Raw genomic sequence first — 25,917 nt, 5'->3', positions numbered from 1 at the left:
GGTACCCTGGGGGACCCCACACGTTATAGTTCTTAGTTCAGAACAATGTCCCTTAAATTTCACACACTGGGTGCGATTCATCAGAAAACTGCTAATCGTTGGAATTATCGACGGTCTAACACCAGATTCTATCATCTTTGAAATAGCAATATTATGGTTTATCCTATCAAACGCAGTTGTGAAATCAACTGTACATAATGTGGCGTAGGTCCCTGGCACATCAATATTGGATATAACTGTATTCAACATATCTACTAAGTAATGTGTTGTACTAGTTCCTCTCACGTTACCATACTGTTTACAATCCAATACTGGTTCGAAATCCGTTTTTAACCATCCCGCTAGGAATGATTCAAATACTCTACCCAATATTTTAGTTAGTGAAATAGGTCGTAATTGGCCAACCATTGTCGGTTTTTTAACTTTAGGTACTGGTACAATTGATGCGGTCTTCCAAACAGTTGGAAACACCCCTTCGTTTAGGCAGGTATTAAAGATTAAAAATAGGGGTTGTGCTATTTCAAAAGAAAACAGCTTAATGAGTTTCACCGGAATATCATCTGGGTGGCCAGATTTATTGGAGTTTAATTTGTTTAAACTCTTCCAAATTTCTCCATGGTATATTTTGGGGAGTGGTTTTGTAGGCAAGTACGAGGGAAGTGTTTCCAATCTGAGTGGTGGAAGCTGGCAACATACTCTTGAGAAATGTTCATTAATTTGTTCAGCCTGTTCTTCAACAGATTCACCATAATTACTTAATTTAACATTGTCTGACTTATTGTTATATCCTGTAATGTTTTTAATTTTTTTATTCCATTTACCGAGTTGTGCATTTTTTAGTCCTTCTATATTATCCTTATAATCTTTCTCTTTAGCTTTGTTAATTTCATACTTTACTTTTTTTCTTAGGCTTCGCCATAAATTTATATTATTAGATCTATATGCCTTTTGTCGCTCATCAATCAATTTATGTATGCGATAGTTCATCCACGGCTTTTCATTATTTCGTCGTTGAATTACTTTTTGCGGAAAATGTTCGTATTTTTGTTTTAGTATATTTTCAAGGATTTCTGCCATTTTCTCTCCTGATTCTGCCAAATACACCTCCTCCCATGATTCCTGAGTTATCCATTGGCCCATCGATCGAATACAAGATTCTCTGAATGGCCTTGTGATCAAGGCTTTTGAGGTAGGCTTGCGAATTTGATTTAAAGGCTTCCAAATGATAACACAGTGGTCACTCTTGCCCAATGGACTGTACTTTATGGGTGTTTCGTAGACATTATCAACATCAGTGACAATTTTGTCCAGGCAATTTTGTTTGCGAGTTGGGAAAAGAACGAATTGTTTAAGTAAGAGAGGGTTTTTTAACTCATCAGTATCAAATTCATTGAAGTCGCCTAGTATAATAAATGCTGCTTTATTATGTATTCCTCGAATCTTATCCACTGTTGTCACAATGTGGTCAGAAAGCAGCATTGCATGGTTACACCTCGGAGGGTAATACACAGCGCATATACATACTATTGATCCAATAGAAGATGGTACTTTAACCTGGATCCACACCACCTCAAGATCTTCGGGTATCACAGCTTCAGTAATGCTTGCAGATTCTATGATTACGAATGTATACTGCTACACCACCTCCTTTTTTGTTTGCCCGATCTTTACGGTATACTTCATATTCACATAATTTAAATTTTCCGGAATCACTAGGTAGATCGATAGTAAACTAAGTTTCAGTGATAATAGCGATATCTATATTTTCTCTCTTCATTACAATTTCAAATTCATCCATTTTATTAACTAGTGAGTTAGCATTAGTGAGTAGTATTGATGGAAGTCTCTCTTTTATTAAAGGCATACTCTTCTCTCACTATTTTAACTAGAACTTTAGGCAACCTATCCTGGACAATATTATCATCGCTTTTATTGTAATTTCTTTGACTTTGCGAAATTATAGTTGCAATACATCTCCGAATATTCCTTCCTCCTCTTCGAGAACGTTTGTGTTTGAGGATTTTATTATCTCTGAGGTATTGGTATTAAGTAAGCTCAGGAATGAAATGAAATGAAAGCATAAACTCACGGCTATACGAAATAGGTCCAGGCCTAGGGTGGCTGATACACATTATGACTGACATTGTTCAGCTGGCTATCGTCTCACACCCACAGTCCGTGTTGTAGTGTGTCACGCTACAGTTCACACAGTCACTTTTATCACCTTTAGGCCTAAGAATCAGTTTAGAAAATCAGCTATTTTTGAAGAGGCATTTAGTCAGCAGAAATCTAAATTTAGGTTACTACACATTCAGCATTACAAACAAACACAATTAACGGTATAACAGTAACCAAAACAGTAAAATAAAGGTAAAAAAAAAAAAATTTTGTCCAGGTTAGCTAGATTACAGGCGTCAGCACTACAGCGTCCTCAACAATTCCGACCTCTTCGTTTACTTTGTGTTGTGTGAAAAGTAAGAATTTTTGTAGGATCTTCATTTTCTTTTCTAATTACATGTCCGATCCAGTTGAATTGTTGCTTGTAGACATATTCTTCTAGCGGTTGACAGCCAGTAATTTTGTAGAGATCGTCATCAATTACGTAACGCCAGTCTACATATATTTTATTTGTGCTAAGTTTTGGACATTTCACTTCCTGTTGCCCTTCAAGCATGGCAACCATACTGTAGGTGAGTCTACTCCTAACTAGACCATTAAGAAACATTCTTGTTTGTAGGTGGATCGTTCTGTTGGTAAGCAATGCCCTATTCTCTGCAAATGCTCCTTTGGCTAAATTGATTCTGTATTTTACTTCTTGATATCCAATATGAACATCAATGTAGGTAGCCCATACACCAAGGTATCTAAAGTGTGTTTACGTTGTTAATGTGTACGCCGCCAATTTGTATGATGCATCTTGGGTATTCTTCAACTTCCTCTTTCCAGTTCCATATAATGGTTTCTGTTTTTGGGGCACTAATTTTTAGACCAAATTCCAGACAAACTTCATTCAGTGGTGGCGCCAGCGGGGGGGGCTACGGGGGCTCTAGCCCCCTCGTCGGGGAGCCTAGCCCCCCCGTCGGGGAACACGGGTACTTTTTGTCGGGGAATATAACATACAGTAAAAAACGTTCGCGTTCACTTCATATAGCTTCAGCGCCTAGAAAACCACGACGTTCCATTGACCGTGAGAGTACGTCAGAGGGCTATTATGCACTTTTATGCATTCATTATTGCCAGAGATCTAACTACTAAACAATAGCTTGTAAGCACTTGTTTGGCGGTATCCCTTTGTACGAATCGTTCACCGTTGGGTCGAGACGCGTGATATCATGTTCCATCCAGGGACCAAAATGTGTAATGTAGTTATTTTCCAGGCGAAGTTTACCGACGGTTACCGAAGGGAACACGGGTACTTTTTGTCGGGGAATATAATATACAGTAAAAAACGTTCGCGTTCACTTGGTAGCTTCAGCGCCTAGAAAACCGCGACGTCTCATTGACCGTGAGAGTACATCAGAGTGCTATTATGCAATTTATATGCATTCATTATTGCCAGCGATTTAACTTACTACTAAACATTAGCTAGGTACGCATTTGTCTGGCGGTATCCCTTTGTACGAATCGTTCAACGTTGGGTCGAGACGCGTGATATCAAGTTCCATCCAGGGACCAAAATGTGTAATGTAGTTATTTTCCAGGCGAAGCTTACCGACGGTTCGGGTACTTTTTGTCGGGGAATATAATTCGTTCGCGTTCACTTCGTAGCTTCAGCGCCTAGAAAACCTCGACGTTTCATTGACCGTGAGAGACGTCAGAGTGATATTATGCACTTTATATACATTCATTATTGCCAGCGATCTAACTTACTACTAAACAATAGCTATAGCTGTACGCACTTGTCTGGCGGTATCCCTTTGTACGAATCGTTCAACGTTGGGTCGTGATATCATGTTCCATCCAGGGACCAAAATGTGTACTGTAGTTATTTTCCAGGCGAAGTTTACCGACGGTTACGTCGTCTGCTGTGTCGACGTACGCTACACTACAGCAAAAACGAATTATGTTAATTGTTCGTATGTTCACCAATTTTTTAATTTACAAGTAACCTTCTGTACCGTGGGGCACCTAAAATAAATATTTCATCCATTACTAAACAAAAAAACATGCCATTTTCGCTTAGCCAACATCTTATTATAGCTAAGTTATTAAATTTTCCTGTATGTCATGAATTTCTCACCACTCGGAAGTCCAGATGGTACGCAGGCATACACTCGGGAGGAATAAACTTATTTCCCCGACTGAAAAAGGTCTACGCTTGCGTTTTTTAAGCCTCTGGGCCTGATGTTTCCAAAGTATAAAATGCAATTTTTTGAAGACCTGCAGCTCTAGTTTTAAACATTTTCTTAGCTCAGCCCCAACAATAAAGCTGGTCATATTTCGAAGTACAAGAAGTGCATTTTCCGGGACCTAACATCTCTATTTTTCAAACATTTATTAGCTCAGTCACAACCATGATAGGGACTTATATATTTTGTTTCATGTTTTGAAGTATAATAAGTCCAATTTCCAGGACCTCCAACTCTATTTTTCTAAATTTTTTTGAACTTTTATTTTTTAAATTGAAAAATATAGATTGAAACAGTCATCGCGCATCGTTTTTTTGCACGCAGTATTTTATTTATGCATTATAAAAAATGGAAAAAATGGCTACCCTAAATCTGATTAAAATGACCTCAAATGACGCTAGAACGCGTTGCTTCCGGGGGCTTCGCCCCCTGGACCCCCACCGGGGGCCCTTGGTGGCCCCCTGTCCCCCAGCCTTGTGATGCTCGCTTCGCTCGCATAGCCCCCTCGTCGGGGAATGTAGCCCCCGCGTCGGGAAGATCCTGGCGCCACCCCTGACTTCATTCAAGATGTTCACAATGGTTTGCAGTTCTTCTTGTGACCAGGAGCTTCCACAAATTCAGCATAGCCACTTTCAAAGTCTTCATACATGCCCTTGCCGGTGCTTTACATCTTTGAGCACGATTTGTAGCTTCAATAGGAATTAGGTATTGTATCATTAGACCATCCAAACTAGCATCTTTCCAGCGTTGTTTGAACACTCTAATAACGTAATCAAAATATTGGTCGTCGTCAGCAAGGTATGCTTTCGTTGAGCTGTACAGTGATTGTATTATGTCAATCATAGTAGTAGACTGGTTCAAGTGAAATCTATTACGAACGCTTAAGAAAAGAAGATTACGATTCACATGGTCGAATGCTGCTGTTAAATCAATGAAGCATGTATAGAGAGTTTGCGATTTGAGCGATATACAATTTCCTGGATCTGCTTGATTACATATATAGAATCTGTTGGACCTGAATCCAAACTGTGTGCGTAGAAGTTGACTTTCATAAAAGATGGAAAAACGTGAAAGAATGAAAACCATAAGTATCTTTGAAAAAGTAGACCCAATCGATATTCCTCTATACATTGATGGATCAAGTGGACTGCCTTTTTTTTTCCAAATGGTTGTTAATTTGGACAGTCCCCAATCACTTGGTACTTCTTTGGTTCTCCAAATTTCCTCAAACAGTCTATGTACATGGTCGACGAATACTGGGTTCTCTGTGGCGACTTGCAACATTTCAGAAGCGACATCTAGGGTAGCTTTGCGACCTTTCAGATGTCCGATTGCGTCAATAATTTCTTTCTTGGACGGAGGTTCATCGTCTATCTCAATTTCTGGTTGTCTCGGGTTGATTATATATTCTGGGGGTGTGCTAATTTCATCTGAGATTTTAAGGCTAGATTAGTCTGGATTAAAGTGATCTTTAAAGTGTTCACGTAATCCAGGACATTTTATAGGCTTTGGTGCTTTTCTTATAACATCACCATGCTCCTTAGCTTTTCTCCATAAATCAAATATTTTTGTATTTTGGTGGGCTTCATTTAACTTGCTTGCTTCTTCATACAAATATTCATTCCGTAGTTCCTACACCCTTATCTTAATTGCTTCCTGCATTTCTCATGTGAGATTGCACCGGTACCAATGCATACACACGATGTCAAGGTTTGCTGCTTTAATTTGAATGAGGGTTTCATGTAGTAAGAAGTCATCTGAGCAGGTATTAACATTAATCTGGCCTGCTCGCCAATTAAAATATTTTGCAGGCTTTTGTTTCCTAACTTGTACTTTCTTGTTTTGTTAAAAAGGTTTTACAGATTTGAACTCGTCTCTATGGACGAGTTAGGTATCCGCCGCGCAAACGCCACATGCACGTCATACATTAGAATATTGCCTTCAGAAAAACGATTATGCCATTGGGACCTGAAGAAAATAAAATGTTAGTGTGCCTTCTATTTTGTGTCCAAGTATATACACTATATACTGTATACATACTACATACAGTGCAGAATAGGTGAAAACAACGGGACCTAAGTTTTAACTTAAAATTTATTGTCAAATACAAAGTAAATGAAATTTGCCTTCCAAGGTTCAAATTGCAATTAAAACTAGACATGAAACTCGTCACATTGACGAGTTAGTTATCCGCACCACGACAAACGCCACGTGCACGTCATACGTTGGAATATTGCACACAGATAAAGATTATGGCATTATGACAAGAACTGAAGAATATGATATGCTGTTAGTGCTGAATTCTGTCAATTTTGTGTCATATAGTATATACATGCAAACAGTATAATCTGTATACATATTACATACAGTGTAGAATAGGTGAAATTACGGGACCCGCCATTTATTCCAATTTTTAACATGGCGACGGTATCAAAATGAAACACTTAGATAGCAATTTCAGAAGGAAATTATCTCAGGAACAACATATTAACGTGTAGAAGAAATTTGAATACGTAAAATATAGATGCGCACCCTTTTAAATGTGATGAACTATTACGCAAAATATGAAAATACGTCTTTTTTTATTCAACTGGCCATATGATGACGTCACAACATCCGATTGGCAAAATGTTTACATGAATTCGTATCTACAATCCAATAGCTTCCAGAAAACGTTTTAATCGTGATTATCACATTTTATTCTGATGAGCTATAACAGATTAAAATTTACTGTAAAGATAAATATAAGTGACCCACGTTATTTACATTTTTAGACATGATGACGTCATAAAAATTAAAAAAATGTTTACTCTTGTGTAAGATAGTTGATTGACCTAGAAAATGTCAAAATCTGGGTTAAAATGGAATACGGATAAGTGGAGAGGCGCTCTATTAAATGAGATGCGCTATGACGGAAGATACAAAAATCCTATATTTTATATTCGTGTGGCCATACGATGACGTCACAATGTCCGGTTTGCCATATCAATGCATGATTCCTTATCTACAACTTATCATCTTCCTGGATATGTAATTTAAACAAAGTTCACCTCGTAGTTTAGAATCTATGATTGTTTAAAAAAAGGTATAATTTTGACAAATTTTTGAACTTTTTCCTCAAAAACGCACATAAATTATCCAATTCGACGTGCCCGTATGACGTAATTTGAAGTCGAAATTGTTTCAAAGTTGATAAAATTACTATAAAAGGCTTGAAAACATAAATCACGAGAGAAAAATTGTTTTCAACGCTACGTTCGCACCGCGCGCGTAAAAAAAAGCGTGCGCGTGGGAATTTTTTACATGCTTAAAATGACATGAAACGCGTAGAAAGTTGATTAGAAATTGATTTTTCGCAATTTGAAATTTTAAATGCGCGTGCGCGCGTAACTTCGTGTGAAACATGCCATTTTTTCCCCATAGTCAGTTAGCGCAAGATATAACTTAAACTTTTTTTCAGTTTCAATTTAAATTGTTATATGGTTTTCGATCTATGTTAAATACGCGAAATTCGGAAAAACGCGCGTAAAGTCATGTTGCGCAACTCTGACGTAATTCAAAAATAGGAGGTGCACAATTTCACGTAAATGCCCACATGTTGACAAAGTTATGAAATGTTATGTTTACACGTTTTTGAGTTACGCGAGACACAAAAATGACAGAAAGAAAGAAGAATACAGAAAAAAAACTAGACATGAAACTCGTCACTTTGACGAGTTAGTTATCCGCACGACAAACGCCACGTGCACGTCATACATTGGACACAGAAAAAGATTATGGCATATTGACATGAACTGAAGAGTATAATATGTTGTTAGTGCTAAATGCTGTATATTTTGTGTCATATACTATTTACAGTATACATAGTATAATCTGTATACATATTAATACAGTGTAGGATAGGCGAAATTACGGGTCCCGTCATTTATTCCAATTTTTAACATGGTGACGGTATGAAAATGAAACACTGATATAGGAATTTCGGAAGGAAATTATCTCAGCAACAACATATTAACGTGTAGAAGAAATTTTAATACGTAAAATATTAATGCGCGCTCTTTTAAATGTAATGAACTATGACGCAAAATATGAAAATACGACTTTTTTTATTTAACTGGCCATATGATGACGTCACAACATCCGATTTGCCAAATTTTTACATGATTTTGTATCTACAATCCAATAGCTTCCAGAAAACGTTTTAATCGTGATTATCACATTTTATTCTTACGAGCTATAACAGATTAAAATGTTCTGTAAAGATGAAATTAATGCCACATGTAATTTAAATTTTTAGGCATGATGACGTCATAATCATTAAAATATTTTTAACTCATGCGAAAGATAGTTGATTGACCTAGACAATATCAAAATCGGGGTGAAAATGGAAAATGGATAAGTGGAGATGCGCTCTATTAAATGTGATGAGCTATGACGAAAGATACAAAAATCCTCAATTTTATATTCGCGTGGCCATACGATGACGTTAAAATGTCTGGTTAGCCATATTAATACATGATCCGGTATCTACAACTCATCAACTTCCGGAATATGTCATCCACAAAAAGTTGACCGTGTAGTTTAGAAATTACGACTGTTTAAAAAAAGGCATAATATTGACAAATTTTTGTACTTTTTCATAAAAAACGAGCGCAAATTGTCCAATTCGACGTGCTCGTATGACGTAACTTTTAAGTCGAAAGTGAATAAAAGTTGGTAAAATTACTATAAAAGACTGGAAAAACATAAATCACTCGAAAAAAACATGTTTTTAATGCTACGTGCGCACCGCACACGTAAAAATGTGCGCACGCGTGGGAATTTTTTACATGCTTAAAATGACATGAAACGCGTAGAAAGTTGATTAGAAATTAATTTTGCGCATTTTGAAATTTTAAATGCGCGTGCACGCGTAACTTTTTGTAAAACATGCCATTTTTAGTGCACTAACAGTTTGCCCTTGATATGACTTAAATTTTCATAAAGGGTAAACAAAAAATTACTCTTGGTTTTTAAGCTATGATCAATCATTAAAAATCATAAAATCGCGCGCAAGTCACGTTGCGCAACTCTGACGTCATTCAAAATAGCAGATGCACAACTTCACGTAAATGCCCACATGTTGTCAAAGTTATAAAATGTTACGTTTACACATTTTAGAGAAACGTGACTCACAAAAAAATGGGAAAGAAATAAGAACTAGACATGAAACTCGTCACTTTGACGAGTTAGTTATCCGCACGACAAACGCCACGTGCACGTCATACGTTGGAATGTTGCACATTGAAAAAGATTATGTCATTATGACCTGAACTTAAGAATATGATATGTTGTTAGTGCTGAATGCTGTATATTTTCTGTCATATAGTATACACAGTATAATCTGTATACATGTCACAAACAGTGTAAAATAGGTGAAATTACGGGACCCGTATTTTATTTTAATTTTCAAAAGGAAACGCGAAGGTACAGTAGTAATTTCGGAAGAAAATTATCTCAGCAACAACATATTAACGTTTAGAAGAAATTTGAATACGTGAAATATTAATGCGCGCTTTTTTAAATGTAATGAACTATGACGCAAAAGATGAAATTATTGACGCTGTTAATTAAAATTTTTAGGCATGGTGACGTCATAAAAATTAAAATATTTTTAACTCATGCGTAAGATAGTTGATTGACCTAGACAATATTAAAATCTCAGAGAAAAAGGAATACAGATAGGCGTGATGCGCTCCATTGAATATGATGAGCAATAACGAAAGAGACAAAAATCCTATATTTTACATTCGTGTGGCCATACGATGACGTCACAATGTCCGGTTAGCCATATTGATTCATGATCCGATTTCTACAACTCATCAACTTCCAGAATATGTAATTAAAAAAAAGTTCACCTCGTTGTTTAGAATCTATGACTGTTTAAAAAAAGGCATAATTTTGACAAATTTTTGAACTTTTTCATCAAAAACGCACGTAAAGTATCCAATTCAACGTGCCCGTATGACGTAATTGTAAGTCAAAATTGTTTTAAAATTTGTAAAATTACTATAAAAGGCTGGAAAAACATAATTCAATAAAAAAAAAAATACTTTTAGCGCTACGTGCGCACCACGCGCATAAAATTGTTCGCGCGCGTGGGAAATTTTGACATGGTCAAAATGTCATGATCAGCGTAGAAAGTTGATTAAAAATTAATTTTGCGCATTTTGAATTTTAAATGCGCGTGCGCGCGTAACTTTGTGTAAAACACGCAATTTTTTTCCACAAAAAGTTAGCGCATGATATAAATTAAAGTTTTGCTAAGTTTCAATTTAAATTGTTATATGGTTTTAAATCTATGTTAAATACACGAAATTCATAAAATCGTGCGTAAGTCACGTTGCGCATTTCTGACGTCATTCACAATAGGAGGTGCACAACTTCACGTGAATGCCCATATGTTGACAAAGTTATGAAATGTTATGTTTACACGTTTTTGAGATACGCGAGATACAAAAATAGAGGAGAAATGCGCGTGCGCGCCTAACGTCATGTAAAACATGGCATTTTTAATCCACAAAAAGTTTGCCCTTGATATGACTTAAATTTTCACAAAGTGTCAAAACAAATTTATGCTTGGTTTTTAGTCTATGATCAATCATAAAAAATCATAAAATCGCACGTAAGTCACGTTGCGCAACTCTGACGTCATTCAAAAATAGGAGGTGCACAACTTCACGTAAATGCCCATATGTTGACAAAGTTATGAAATGTTATGTTTACAAGTTTTTGAGATACGTGAGGCACAAAAATGAGGGAGAAAGAAATAAGAAAAAAAAAAAAAAAAAGTAACAGGACGATTACAAGGAGTTATCCGCTACTAAGCGGATAACTAATAATACAGAAAAAAAAAAAAAATATTGATCCACTACAATCACAAGGAGTTATCCGCTACTAAGCGGATAACTAAAAAAAGATGATGAAACAGGACAGTTACAAGGAGTTATCCGCTCAATGCGGATAACTAATAACAACAGTCAAAAACATACAATACTATACAATGGATAAGATAATATATAAGAAAATATGCTTATGTATAAAACATTATGAACAGTATAAATATTAAAACACTATATATAGAATAAAAAATAAAACGTCTCAAGTTATCTTTTAAATTGCTTGTTGTATTGCCCGATTGCACACGGAAGAAATTGTTTATTATGAATGACGCAAAATATGAAAATACGACGTTTATAATTCAACTGGCCATATGATGACGTCATAACATCCGATGCACGTCACAATGTCCAGTTAGCCTATATATTGATACATGATCCGATATCTACAACTCATCAACTTCCAAAATATGTAATAAAAATAAACTTCACCGTTTAGTTTAGAAACTAAGACTGTTTAAAGAAAGTTATAATTTTGACGAATTTTTGAAGTTTTTGAACAAAAAAAAAAGATTGTCCAATCTCGAAAATAAAAGATGTCTTCAACGCTACGTACGCATCACGCGTGTGTAAAAATGTGCACGCGCTTGGACATTTTTACATGCTTAAAATTACATGAAACGCGTAGAAAGTTGGCCCTTGATATGAATCGTCATTTTCTTAAGTTTCAATGGCAAATGTCTTTTGGTTCTGAATTTAATAAAAATTTTTTAAAATCGTATAATCATGCATATGTTATGACATCTTCAGATAGAGGTCAATCTTCTGATAAAGTTATACAATGTTATGTTGAGAAGATTTAGAGATACAAACGCGCAACAAAATTTGTGGAAAGAAATAAGAATAAGAAAGAAGAATAGGATAGAAAAAAAAAGATCCTGACAATAACAAGGGGTTATCCGCCAAGTGTGGATAACCAAAAAGTAAAAAGATTATGTATTTCAGGTTGATCTGTAAAAGGTCAAGCATCTAGCTTGCCATGTTTTAATCCAATATTGAACCTTTGTGGTTCCACAAATTTATCTTACTATGAAAATAGTAGTTTGAAGAGAAAATTAAACGATTTAGATACTGTACTGTACATTTACCTCAAATTGATGTAGGTCGTCCACAGATGGTTCTCGAATACACAGTAATTTCAGCGTAAAAAAACTGGCGATTTCAAATGTACGTACCGCAGGACTATAAATACATTGTCGTTTTCAGAAACGAATAAATAGACACGATGATTAATGTGTAGTCAACTAAAATTAGCACCCTGGGTATTAGGCCTACTTCCGAAGGAGAAACTTGTCTTTAAAATGAGTCCAAATTTGTATTTGAACTCATTTAAACAAACCCAATTTGTGTTTTGTATATAAAATTAGAGTTAAGGGATGGGGAAGAGGATGGGAAGAACAATTTTTAAATATATTCTTTATCCACTCAGTAACGAAATATTGTTTTAAATGTTTTATAGGCCTATCAATAATATACCACTAAACACAGTAAAACATTTAGGATTTAATACTTTTTTAATACTGTCCCTGTTAATATAGTCGATTGAAATAGTAAAGTACATGTAACGATACACCACTACGACGTTTATATTTTTTATCTATATATAAATTTACGTAAGGGCAAAATTCGGTAAATCGCGCCTTACTTCTAGAATTTTTACTCGATGGTATATAAAGTTGGTTCGTACTTTCGGTACTGATTTTAACCACCTGATGTAACCCTGTTTACTAATTAAATTAAGTTAGATAATTAGTTATTGACGATTAAAACGAATTTAGGTTCAACGATTTGCCCCAAATAGGGGTGTTTTCCGATCGTGGTATACACTGTCTAATGGATGTCTATCTTGAAAAATACCCGCCACAAAAAGGAGGCTTCGCATTTTCCTATCTCCTCCTACGATAATTGTTTTTAATAGCTGAAAACCGGTTGAACAGCTATAGTACACCATCATAATGTTGAAGACAGGCCGATTTTCTTTAAAAAAAATACTATTTTGATAGATTTAATATACGATTATACAAATGTATTGATTTGCGATGAATGGAACATCCCAATCTCTCAGTCTGCCAGAGTTTGGTTTAACACAAGTAGGTAAATTTATGAGCCCTTGGTTTAACACATACGGTAGGTAAATATATGGGCCCTTTGAGAATAAACTTGCAATACTTTGACAATACTGTAAATACCTAATAACTATTTTTGGTCCTCATTTGAATCGAACATTTCTTACTGTGAATGTTCGTACTGTTAGATGTAATATAAAAATATATACAAATAAACTTTATTACTGAGATTGTGGATAGGCTCTACTGTTAGATATATAAACACATTATTATATACAAATAAACTTTATACTGACAGTTTTTTCTCAACGTTTGTATTAATAATTACCAAAAATAAACGTCGTAGTGGTGTATCGTGACATGTACTTTAATATTTCAATCGATTATGACAGTGACAGTTTTAACTAAACTAAATAAAGAATGTTCTCTAATATACAGTAATTAGGAATCTCTTGCCATACACGGGGAAAATTAGTGTACAATGAATATTTAAAAGAAATAAATAAATAAATAAAATAAACAAAGTATTAAATCGCAAATGTTTTACTGTATTTAGAGGTATATTATTTATAGGCCTATAAAACATGAAAAAAATATTTCGTTACTGAGTGGATAATAAAGAATAATAAAGAATATATTTAAAAATTGTTCCTCTTTGTACCTATCCGCTTTCCCATCTCTCAACCCTAATGTTACATACAAAACACAAATTGGGTTTCTTTAAATGAGTCCAAATCAAAAATTTGGACTCATTTTGTGATAAGTTTCTCCTTCGAAAGTAATTCCCAGGGTGCTAATTTTAGTTGACTACATAAATCATCGTGTCTATTTATTTGTTTCTGTAAACGACAATGTATTATAGTCCTGCGGTACGTACATTTGAAATCGCCAGTTTTATTACGCTGAAATTACTGTGTATTCGAGAACCATCTGTGGGCACGACCTAGATGGTACGCTCGCTTCGCTCGCGTACCATCTAGTAATTATTAATTAATACAAACGTTGAGACTGTCAGTAATAAAGTTTTTATTTGTATATTAAAGTATTATTTGTTTACTGTATATATCCAGCAGTAGAGCCTACCCACAGTCACAACAATAAATGTTCTTTGTGTATGTGTTTATCTAACAGTAACCACATTCACAGTAAGAAAATTTCGATTCAAATGGCAACCAAAAATGGTTAATACGTACAGTATTTACAATATTGTCAAAGTATTGCAATACTATGGCCCTGTTCAGACCCATGGCGTTAGACCGTTTTAGCGTACGACGCTAAAAGAATGTGTGTCTGAACAGTTGGGGATTAGCGTACAACGCGTCGTACAACGGTTGTAGCGTTGTAGTGGAAAACGGTTGATAGTACCGTTTTAGCGTACGACGCTACTGAAAGTCAACGCTGTATCCAATCAGAACGTTTCCTGTTATGACGCGAAACAAGGTTTGACCTAGGCTGACATCTTGTATCATCAATGTGTGAGATGGATTTCAATAACAAAAAGGCCAGAATAAATAAGGCCTAACTACACTACAAATACAACTGTTACAAAGGCTACTAGTACAAACTACTATCAACTGATTACCATTATTACATATTATTATATATGACATAAATACATGCATCTTCTTGTATTTAAACATAGGGACTACGATCCCATCCGCTTTTAGGCCTAGCTAGGCCTAGAGCCTTCACGCATTTCATTCAAGCTAAAAACTAGCGTGGGACATCAAGTCACTCATTCATACAAGGCAGACTAGACTGGACAAGTTTAATGCTGAAAACCCCCTAACTCCTAAAAAATTTAGTAAACAAACAAGGGGAGCTGTGTCCCTTTTATTAGCAAGTTAAGGGTTATTTTCAACCGACTGGACCAAAGAATATATATCTTGGACTGGACTGCTGGATAGACTAATCACAATCAATTTTTTCTTCATCATTAGGAGGCCTGCTTTATTTTCGTAACACAAGAGCCTGGGGAAAATGTTTTTTACTACAAAATAAAAAACAATAGAAACAGAAATTTGGCTTTACTTTATTTTTCTTAAATAAATGCTGAGGTATGTTTTATTTACGGCAAATGTTGTCATAATTGTAGGGCTGAGATCTAGGCCTATACAGTGGAAATAATGATGAAAACACGTGGGTAAGAGCACATGAATATGCAACTAGAAACAACCTGAATGACGTACTTCCGTTGTAACGATAATCGTACGCTATGGGTCTGAACACCTCGTTTTTTACTCTGCGGTTTGTAACGTGACCTTGCTACTAACGTTGTACGCTAAAACGGTCTAACGCCATGGGTCTGAACAGGGCCTAAATCTCAGTTTTAAGTTTATTCTCCAAGGGCTCATAAATTTACCTACAAACTGGGAGTCTGAGAGATTGGAATGTTCCATTCATCGCAAATCAATACATTTGTATAAACGTATATTAAATCTATCAAAATAGTATTTTTTAAAGAAAATCGGGCTGTCTTCAACATAATGATACTGTACTTGAGCTGTTCAACCGGTTTTCAACTATTAAAAACAATTATCGTAGGAGGAGATAGGAAAATGCGAAGCATCCTCGTATTATTGTGTGCATGTATTTTTCAAGAGGACATCCACAGTGTATACCACGATTGGAAAACACCCCTATTTGCGGCAAATCGTTGAACCTAAATTCGTTTTAATTGTCAATAACTAATTATCTAACTCAATTTAATTAGTAAACAGGGTTACATCAGGTGGTTAAAATCAGTACCGAGATTCTAACCAACTTTATATACCATCGAGTAAACAATCTAGAAATAACACGCGATTTACCAAATTTTGCCCTTACGTAAATTTATATATAGATGATAAAAAATATTTTTTAAGGCTGAAATTGTTATAGATTGGTACATGAAGTATACAGTATGCACAGGAAATATGTCTTTAATGCAAGTATGTGTGTAAGCCTAGTGTTTCCATCTACACTATATGATGTAAACCAAGATTAAATACATAATAATAAATTAATAAAAATAATCTATAACAATAATACAACAATCTTCTATATTATTAGTCCATTCTAATCAGATACATACAGTAGTCACCACCAGATACACTTTCTTCATCAGTATTTTTATTGATGGAATGTAGAGTTAACACTAACTAGTTAGAAAAATCAATTTCTATCACATACTTCCATAACGCACAGTTTTTAGAAATTTTCTCAACAATAGTTTGTTTTTTCTGAATTAAATTTGGAGGACTTATTCAATAGGTTAAGAAAAACATTCTGTGAAGTTTTGACCACATTTTATATATTTCTTTTTGATACAGTCCACAAAAGTCTTCAAACTGTACATACATTACGCTGGAATTGCCCATATACAACAAGGTCACCACTAGAAGCGTTAATTTTCTTTAAAATTAAAATAGAATAAAGTTTGCAACTAGTATTACTATTAACAATTATATTCTCAACATGAGAGTCCCACTTTTTATCTTGGATGGTTATTCCTAATCAGTTTATTAACAGATTGGATTATACTATAGTATCATTAATGGTGAAAATTTTATCAGGCAGGAAGGAAGGGTGTTAATTGACATTGAGTGGCACTTGGACAGTTTAGGAAGCATTCTGTTGGTATTACACCAACTATTAAATTCATTCAAAATGGAATTGTATACTGTAGAAGGAGAATGTCCTCTCTTAAAGTACTTCACCAATGGTATGTTTGTCCACGTATTTCCACGTCCTGCAGCTACAAAGGTGGGACTATATGGACGGACTCCGATATCAATTATTTTATGGAAAAGATTAGTATGTTCGACATGTTCGAACACTTTAGTAAAGTCAATAGAGCATATGTTAACATTATGTTCCTTTACTGTCCGTATCCTTAAGGATTGAGTCTAAACTGACTAAATAATGAGTTATCCAAATTGCTTGTTCTCAAGATTGTGTTTTAATGTCCTGGATTATCTCAAAGACGTATCAAACTGTATTCTGCTCACTAAGTCCCGGTATTCTAAAACTCAATTTTGTTTAAAGTTACAGATGTTTATACAGTAATGTTCCTGTGCCATTTGGAGGAATTGTTTTCCATAGATTTGTTAACTTAATTTTACCATCATATAACACACCGTTGGGCTAAGATCCCACACAAGGCAATTATTTTATCAACTAAACACTTTGATGATTAATGACGGTGGAATTATTCTGTTTTTTTTGTATATATTTCTTTTAATTCCATATTCTAGTTGGTTGCCCGCATTTGTGTTTATTAATTATTAAAATTATGCTCTTAAAGAAATATTTTCTACTGAGTCTCAGCAACACAAACGAAAATCGAGCCAAAGAACTCAAAATAACTAAACCAGAAATTTAGGGCGAAGTACTGTATTGTTGATTTTTAAGAGAATGGAATGTCAAAAACATTGTCGCTAGCAAGTATGTGCTTTGCTATACAGGGAGGGTTCTTCCATTGCTCAGGTCTATCAATACAGGGGTGTGACAAAATGATATACTTTCACTGCTATGATCGAGGGACATGTTAGGCCTATTGATAGTTTGATACCCTCAAAATGGCCTATATACTATTTTATGAAATAGGATGGGGTTGATATGGGTGTGTGTTATGAATCCAGAAAAATACATTACATACAATACATTGTTATAGTTTGTTGCATTCAAAAGAGCGTAGATCTTGATTGTATGTACCTGATTTTATTTAAAATTGTAATATGTTCTTGTTCAGACAATCATCTTCTGTAATTGTTATCTTCATGTTTCATTTTGAAGATGTCATGTTAAAAAATGTGCATAGGTGAGTTCCCAAATTTCACCTATGCTGCACTGTACAGTACTATACATACAGAATATACCATGTATATGACACAAAATAGACATACTTCAGGTAATAACATGGTGAACATCAATTTTCAGTGCGACTGTTTTAACACTGCATTTAATATTTAATGTAATAAATCAGACATTAATTTTATTAAATTTTTTTTTTACTACTTTCAGGAAGAAAAGCTTGAAAAAGATGATCTTACATGTTTACATGATCATCTGATTAGTTCAGATAAAAGGTTCAGTGATCCTGGACCTGTGTTTGACTGTGTTGTATTTCATGATGGCAGCACTTGGCAGTAAGTCATTCATTAATTCAGCAAGTGTATCTTAAATTTAAGAAACTTGTCTTGTTCATTCACAAAAATAAGCATACTAGATGTTTGCTTGTAGAGGGTAATGCCAAAAAAGTCTTGAAACTTGCTGGGAGTAACAATACATTCTAGATTTTTAATTTTCATTGTATTGTAGGTCCAATCATTTTGTTTAGCCAATATATCCCAACATTAGTACATTGTACTTCACTGCTGTTACAGTTTGTGGCAGGGCACAGACAAATATAAAAAAAAAACATAATCTCATTAGTTTTCTATTACAGGGTTTGTGTAGATACAAGTGAAGTTGGGAATTTGGCTGAATCTACATTACTAAGTTCCTTTAAAGAAAACCATAAGTTTTCAACCTTTTCAGATGCAGGTAGGTTCTAAATTATTCCAAAACCATGTATTGTTTATTCACAAAATGTGTTTGTGAAAAGATCACCTATTGTTATTGTGCAAAATCTTCTGATTACCTATGCTTTTTGGGTCCTGTGGCCCATAAGTCTGCAAGGATCCGTCTCCTTCTCGATCGGTCTCTAGCTACAGGCTTGACTTCAGTCCATGACCTCCACCCAAAGTTTTTCTATAATTATCTAACTTGGTGGTAAAAATCAGTACCGAAAGTATGTACCCACCTTCTATATCTATTATCCTACTCGATCATGATAATCATACATATATATACATATTTGTGTTTTGTTTTTTTAGACATGTTAAATTATTCTGTAAATGTATATGATGATGGAAATTTATTGTCCATTGTAACCAATGCCTGTTCACATGGCACTCATGTGGCCAGTATTGCTGCTGCCAATTTTCCTGATGAGCCATATAAGAATGGATTAGCCCCTGGTGCTCAAATACTAGCTATCAAAATTGGGGATTCAAGACTAGGATCTATGGAAACAGGAAGTGCCCTTGTTAGGGCGGTAAGTGTTTTGATGTACAAGATGCACTTTGGACGTGCAAATTTGACCTCTAAATTGTGGGGGCGTCTTATACACAGGTCACTACCTCACACATTATTCGTGTTCCGATTTACTGAAACCATACAAAATATAGTTGACATTATCATGATTACAATGTATACATGAGGAGTGTACCAGCCAAACTAAATACATCTTGTCTTAAAAATCAAGCTGGTAAACATTAGTTAAGCTAGTACCTGTACTAAAGTCTACTGAACTACACCAGCATTGGTATGTGTTCAAATGTGCGTGTGCTATGCAATTCAGGGTCAATATGAAACCAGTCAAGCATAAATCCAACTTTCTCTAGCTATTAAAGACACTAGACCTGCAATTTTTGACGTTTTTGTACAAATAATGCATATATATAACCACGTCATTTCTTGTCTTAAATGTCCGTTCTAAGGTTAATTATGATAACTAGATGGCACGCTCGCTTCGCTCGCGTACCATCTAGGTCGTGCCCACAGATGGTTCTCGAATACATAATGATTTCAGCGTAAAAAAACTGGCGATTTCAAATGTACAATAATGCAGGACAATAATACATGTCGTTTACAGGAACGAATAAATAGACACTGTGATTTATGTACTCAACTAAAATTAGCACCCTGGGAATTACTTCCGAAAGAGAAACTTGTCACAAAATGAGACCAATTGTTTTAAAAATCAGATTTAAGCAAACTTATTTTGTGTTTTGTATGTAACATTATGGTTGAGGGATGGGGAAGAGGATGGGTGCAAAGAGGAACAATTTTAAAAATATTCTTTATTTTGTAACGAAATATTAATTGTGTTCATGTTTTACAAATAATATACCACTAAACACAGTAAAACATTGCGATGTAATACTTTGTTGAAACTATCACCGTCGTAGTCGATTGAAATAGTACAGTACATGTAACGATACACTATGACGTATGTTTATATAATAATAATGTTAAACAATTTGTGAAAACCACCTCTATTCGGGGAAAATCATAAATTCGATTTAATCGTCAATAAATATTAAATTATCTAACTCAACTTAATTAGTAGGCCTAATGGTTTTCAATTGTTTCTTAGAGCCAATTCATAATTAAGTTGGTTCCTACCCTACCCACCAAAGTTGTTCTGCGTTTAGGGCATGTGATGCACCGTATAGGCTTATCCTCTTGCTTTACAACGCTACTCATGCCAGTGAGGGAAGGGTGATGATGTGGGTGGTTTAAATGCAATAATAAAGATGTGTACATAATATACGGCGACTGAAAACGCTAGCTCATTATCCGTTTAAAAAAAATTATATCCAACCTCTGCAGAACAGATTGGGGAAAAAATGGATCGAATTTCTGTTATGAGTATACAGTACTTGCCTTTACGACGCCTGAGGGAATAGACACTTGTGTAACAGAGATTGGAATGTTCCATTCATCGCAAATCAATACATTTATATAAACATTTATAAAATCTATCAAAATAGCATTTTTTAAAGAAAATCGGCCTGTCTTCAACATTATGATGCTGTACTCGAGCTGTTCAACCGGTTTTCAGCCATTAAAAACAATTATCGTAGGAGGAGATAGGAAAATGCGAAGCATCCTCGTATTATTGTCTTCGGGTATTTTTCAAGACGGACATCCATTAGACAGTGTATACCACGATCGAAAAACACCCCTATTTGGGGCAAATCGTTGAACCTAAATTCGTTTTAATTGTCAATAACTAATTATCTAACTCAATTTAATTAGTAAACAGGGTTAGATCAGGTGGTTAAAATCAGTACCGAGATTCTAACCAACTTTATATACGATCGAGTAAACATTCTAGAAATAACGCTCGATTTACCGATTTTTGCCCTTACGTAAATTTATATATAGATATGAGAAAAAAAATGCACTACCTTGTAGCTCGTGTCGAAATTTCTCTCGTAGACCAAGCATATATTTGGGCTTAGTTTTGTAGGCCTAGCTGGTAAAGTGGTAACGTAAGAACATCGTACGCTAGCTAGGCCTAGCCTGACGTTGTCGCGTTGCTGAATTGTAGATATGAATTCATTTAAAAGGTTGGCCTCTCGGATGTTGTGACATCATCATATGGCCAGTTGAATTTTAAAAGTCGGATTTTCATCTTTTGCATCAAAGGTCATCACATTTAAAAGAGTGCGCATCTATATTACATATTCGATTCTCTTTAACATGTTAATATGTTTTGCTCAGACATAACCAAATTGAGTTCAAATCTAGTTTTCTTTTTATTACCGTATACTGACGCAGGTATAAGCCCAACCCCCTTGTACGTGAAACTTGCCCGAATTTGGGAGGTGGGACTATACCCGAGGATTTCCCGGTGCATGAACTGAAAATGACGATCCTTCTTCTGGCTATGATCTAGGCTATCTAAAGCTATATTCCGATGTAGGCCAAGCAATTAGACGGCCAGGTCATCTAGGCCTAGGCGGCCTAATTGATCTTACCTGTGCTATGCCTACCGTATAGATTTTCTCCACGATTTTTTTTTACGGTAATCAATGAATTATGATATTAATATAAGATAATATATAATTTTTATTTCATTCTCTTAACAGATGATTGAAGTGATTCGGGCTAAAGCTGACCTTGTAAATTTTAGCTATGGAGAAGCATCTCATATTCCCAATTCTGGGTATGTAATTTTATTGCAACAGTTCGACATTGACCATTAACAAATTATTTTGAATGAGAATGAAAAAAACATGCAGTTACTTTTATTTGATGTTCCTTCACTTAAAGACATATTCCTCCAAACGGATACTACTGTAAAGGAAACATTTGTTTGTACTGTATGGTAATCAATTTTAAAAATAATATTTAATTATTTGCATATCTACGGACGTACCACTATTTTCAAAAGCACATGGATAGTTACTAGAGAAATTAATTACTCAATGCCGTAACAGTTGAGTGAATGTGGGCTGTCCTATCATTACCTAATTAACTGCGTTTTGTCCAATTTTTATTTGGTTATGGTACGGTATGGTTTTCTGGATGGTACGTCTATATACCTCAAATGACTTAAAAATATATGTTCTAAACCCATTTTGGTAGATATTAGAATTAAAATTCAAATCAATTCATCTTTTATTGGTCTAATTCATATAAAAATCAGAAAATCTTTGTTAAAATACTCCAATACAGTAAATACAGAATCAGAAAAAAATAAGTTTAGAAACTATGTAATTTGGTTTGGGTTTATCCACAGATTGCCTTAACTATACTGTAAATTGTTTTGAAAACACCTAGCCTAAGAAAGCGTGATTAATTTTAGTCAAATAATAGTCTTTTGTTGTATGTGAATGAGTAAAAATCTAGGTCCATGACCTTTTGATCAATATAAATTTTTCGAACCACCGCCACAGCACACTGCACTTTGAGTTTCAAATTTTAACGGGAAGTAGGTGCTAAAACAGTTATGTAATGTACCACTCCCAGAATATTGTTTTCCCAATATTTTCAATGGACAATACACAGGAGGGGTAGAATGTTTTCTGGATGGTACTGTATTTTTACAAACATTTTTAGCAAGATCAAACCACAATAAACTATGACACCAATTTTGTATGCATAACTTTGGGATTGCCACATTATACTGTAGCTCTCAAAATTTAATGTACATTTATTTTGCATGCAATTGTAATCAATATTGAATATTTTTCACTCTTAAAAACTTCACTTAAAGACACTACGTTTTTTCGATCTAATTTAAGGTCACAAACTGCATTTCATGTAAAAATAAATACTATATGGGCATATTGCGATAATTTTTCTGTCTTTAAACGGTAAAAATGCAAAATTTTTTAATAATATTCTAATAATTTTAACGACCCGCTATAAATACCAGCATGCATGGATTGATATTTTGCTTCTGTGATGCACCCATTTTCGATCGATTGAAAAGGCAAAACAAACAAAAGAACCGTAAAAATACAAGGTCTTCTCCAATTTGACGGATTCTGTCAAAACAAGAAAGTAATTCAGCAACTAGACAATATGCCAGGCTAGGTCTATAGCTAGCGTACTATGTTCGTACATTATCGCTGTTTACCAGCTACGTCTACAAAACTAGCCTAGCCTACATTCAATGCGAGCTACTTATGTAGTGCATTGTTTTTCTCTTTTTATTAATCACAAAACATACATTTAAGACAAGGAATGACCTTGTTTAATGTAATATATAATATAGTATACATTATTTTTACAAAACGTCAACAATTGCAGGGAAAGTGTCTTTAACAGCAATAGTTTTATTTTCTTATTAATTTCAGACGTGTTTGTGATATTATCAACGAAGCTGTTGATAAACACAACATTATTTTTGTTTCATCTGCTGGAAATAACGGTCCAGCACTTTCAACAGTTGGATGCCCTGGTGGTACTACTAATAATATAATTGGTAAGGACTCTGAAAGTGAATAACTGTATCAAAATTAAAGTCAATTTAATTTTATATAACTATGTGGTGGCTTTGTTAGTATTACTGTATGTAAGATTGAAAATATAACATCAGCAAGCTGTTATCTGATCAAGCTGGTTTGATATAACCTGTTTAAAGATGTATTGTCCCTTTGACTAATTCCAAAAAAATTAAAATTTGAAGTATCATAATTGTTTTTGGCTCGAATTTTCCACTTAAAGTGAATAACTTTAATATTACTTTGATATGGCGAATTTAAATTTAGAATATTTTTACCTTCATTTTTTGTGTTTCAATGGACAATACATCTTTAAATATTTTCAGTATTTTTTGGTTATTGGTCTACAAAAATGTATGTACAGTATTCAGTTCTTATTGAATGTTATGTTATATGTCAACCAAAAATAGAACCACCGACTGAAACAGCCACCAATATTATGGAACGCCAATACTGCCGCAGCTACAATTAATGTATTTCTGAAGCCCCCTTCCCATGTAGCGAGGCAACTGTGAACACGTTCTTGTAATGTCTCCCCTTGGTAAATTATATGTGTTGAAAAATGCCGAATTAATTTTATACACAAAATTAATGCAATTTGTTTAGGCCCAACTAATATTTGAGATAAAAATGTCAGTATGATTTACATGTAACATCATGATTTGCACTGTACAACAACAGCAAGTCCCATTCCCTACGTTTTTTAGATATAATTTAAGGTAAAAAATAAATACTATATGGTCCTATTGAGATACCTTTTTTCGTCTTTAAACGGTTAAAATCTTCATGAAATTGCTTATTCATTTTAAGCTAGGCCTACTGTAGCTAGGCCATGGAGGTAAAAAATATTATTTTTTACCTCCATGGCAAGGGCGTCTACTCAGCCTAGCTAGCTAGGCTTGAATTCATGTCTAGGCCTATGTATTCATGTGAAAAGGCTTGGTCGTTTTTAAAGTATTATTATTATTAAAAAAGAAAAATAATGCCAAGACATTTTCTTTTCAAAATGTTATCAAATTTGTGTTACAACTTATTTTGGCGGAGTATGGTTTATGCAAATCTTTTTTTTTAGAAAAATTATTAACATTTTAAAATTTATCTTTGACTACCAAATGCATAACATTGCTAAATAATTCATGAATAAAACTATATGTCTTCATTAGAACCTATTTCTTCTCTTCAAAATAAGACCAAATTTGACCAATTATGAATAAATTAGTAGACGGACTCATCCGACGATGACCATATGGGGCCTAGGCCTATCGGGAGCCGCTCCGTGTTTGGTGTTTGTTCACCGGGAATGTTAAAAACTCTGAAACTTAAGATACCAAAACAAGTTTTGTATCAAATTGTTTGTCAAAAGCTATGCTTCAACAAAATGACCTTTGCGCAGAGTTTGAAAAAATATATCTCATATTAAATGCATCTGACATGTCAGGGTTCATATTAAATATCAAAGGTAAACAACATGACGTAGCCCTCAAGAGGACATGACCATGACTTTTCTCCGGTAGAAAAATCACATTTTTACATGGAAATATGATGATTTAGACACGGCAACTGATAAATAATCTATATTTATTGTATAAAAGCTTCACAATAGTGATTATTACAAATAATGATGGATTTTATACGATTTTACGTTGTATGTTTAGGCCTAGATTCATTCAACATGTCTATCACGTTTTGAACAGCGTGCTTCAAAAAACTTTTATTTTCAAACCCATTATATTTGTTGTGAGTATTGTGTATAATTAATTCATCAAACTGCGCATGTAAATTCGATTTACTTTTTATTTGTTGACAATTTCTTTACAATGACCTTGATTTTTAACCTCATGGGCGCTTTAAGCGCTTATCTGGGTGAATCGGTTAAACGTTACTTTTTCCTTCAAATGTGTACAGTAGGTCATTAATGTTGTACAGTGTGTAGCACACGGCACGCTCCATATATACTATTGAACGATACGAGTGTCGGCTGTTTCAGTCGGCGGCCGTTTTCGTAAACCAAATTAGG

At 34.5% G+C, this 25,917-nt stretch overlaps 1 protein-coding gene across 2 annotated transcripts in view; it reads left to right on the top strand.

The window, feature by feature from the left end:
- LOC140048671 (tripeptidyl-peptidase 2-like) overlaps positions 1–25,917 on the top strand; it is a 163,408-nt gene that overhangs the window by 28,774 nt on the left and 108,717 nt on the right. For both annotated transcript variants that reach the window (XM_072093441.1, XM_072093440.1), the window contains exons 5-9: positions 18,358–18,482; positions 18,782–18,879; positions 19,212–19,432; positions 22,038–22,114; positions 23,754–23,881. In XM_072093441.1, coding sequence (XP_071949542.1) covers positions 18,358–18,482; positions 18,782–18,879; positions 19,212–19,432; positions 22,038–22,114; positions 23,754–23,881 — 649 coding nt within the window. The remainder of the gene's footprint in view (positions 1–18,357; positions 18,483–18,781; positions 18,880–19,211; positions 19,433–22,037; positions 22,115–23,753; positions 23,882–25,917) is intronic.

Source organism: Antedon mediterranea, chromosome 5 (genome assembly GCF_964355755.1).
Source record: "Antedon mediterranea chromosome 5, ecAntMedi1.1, whole genome shotgun sequence".
NCBI classification, from domain to species: Eukaryota; Metazoa; Echinodermata; class Crinoidea; order Comatulida; family Antedonidae; genus Antedon; species Antedon mediterranea.
The sequence above is the reverse complement of the archived record's forward strand: the minus strand, read 5'-3'. Positions and strand labels throughout refer to the sequence as shown.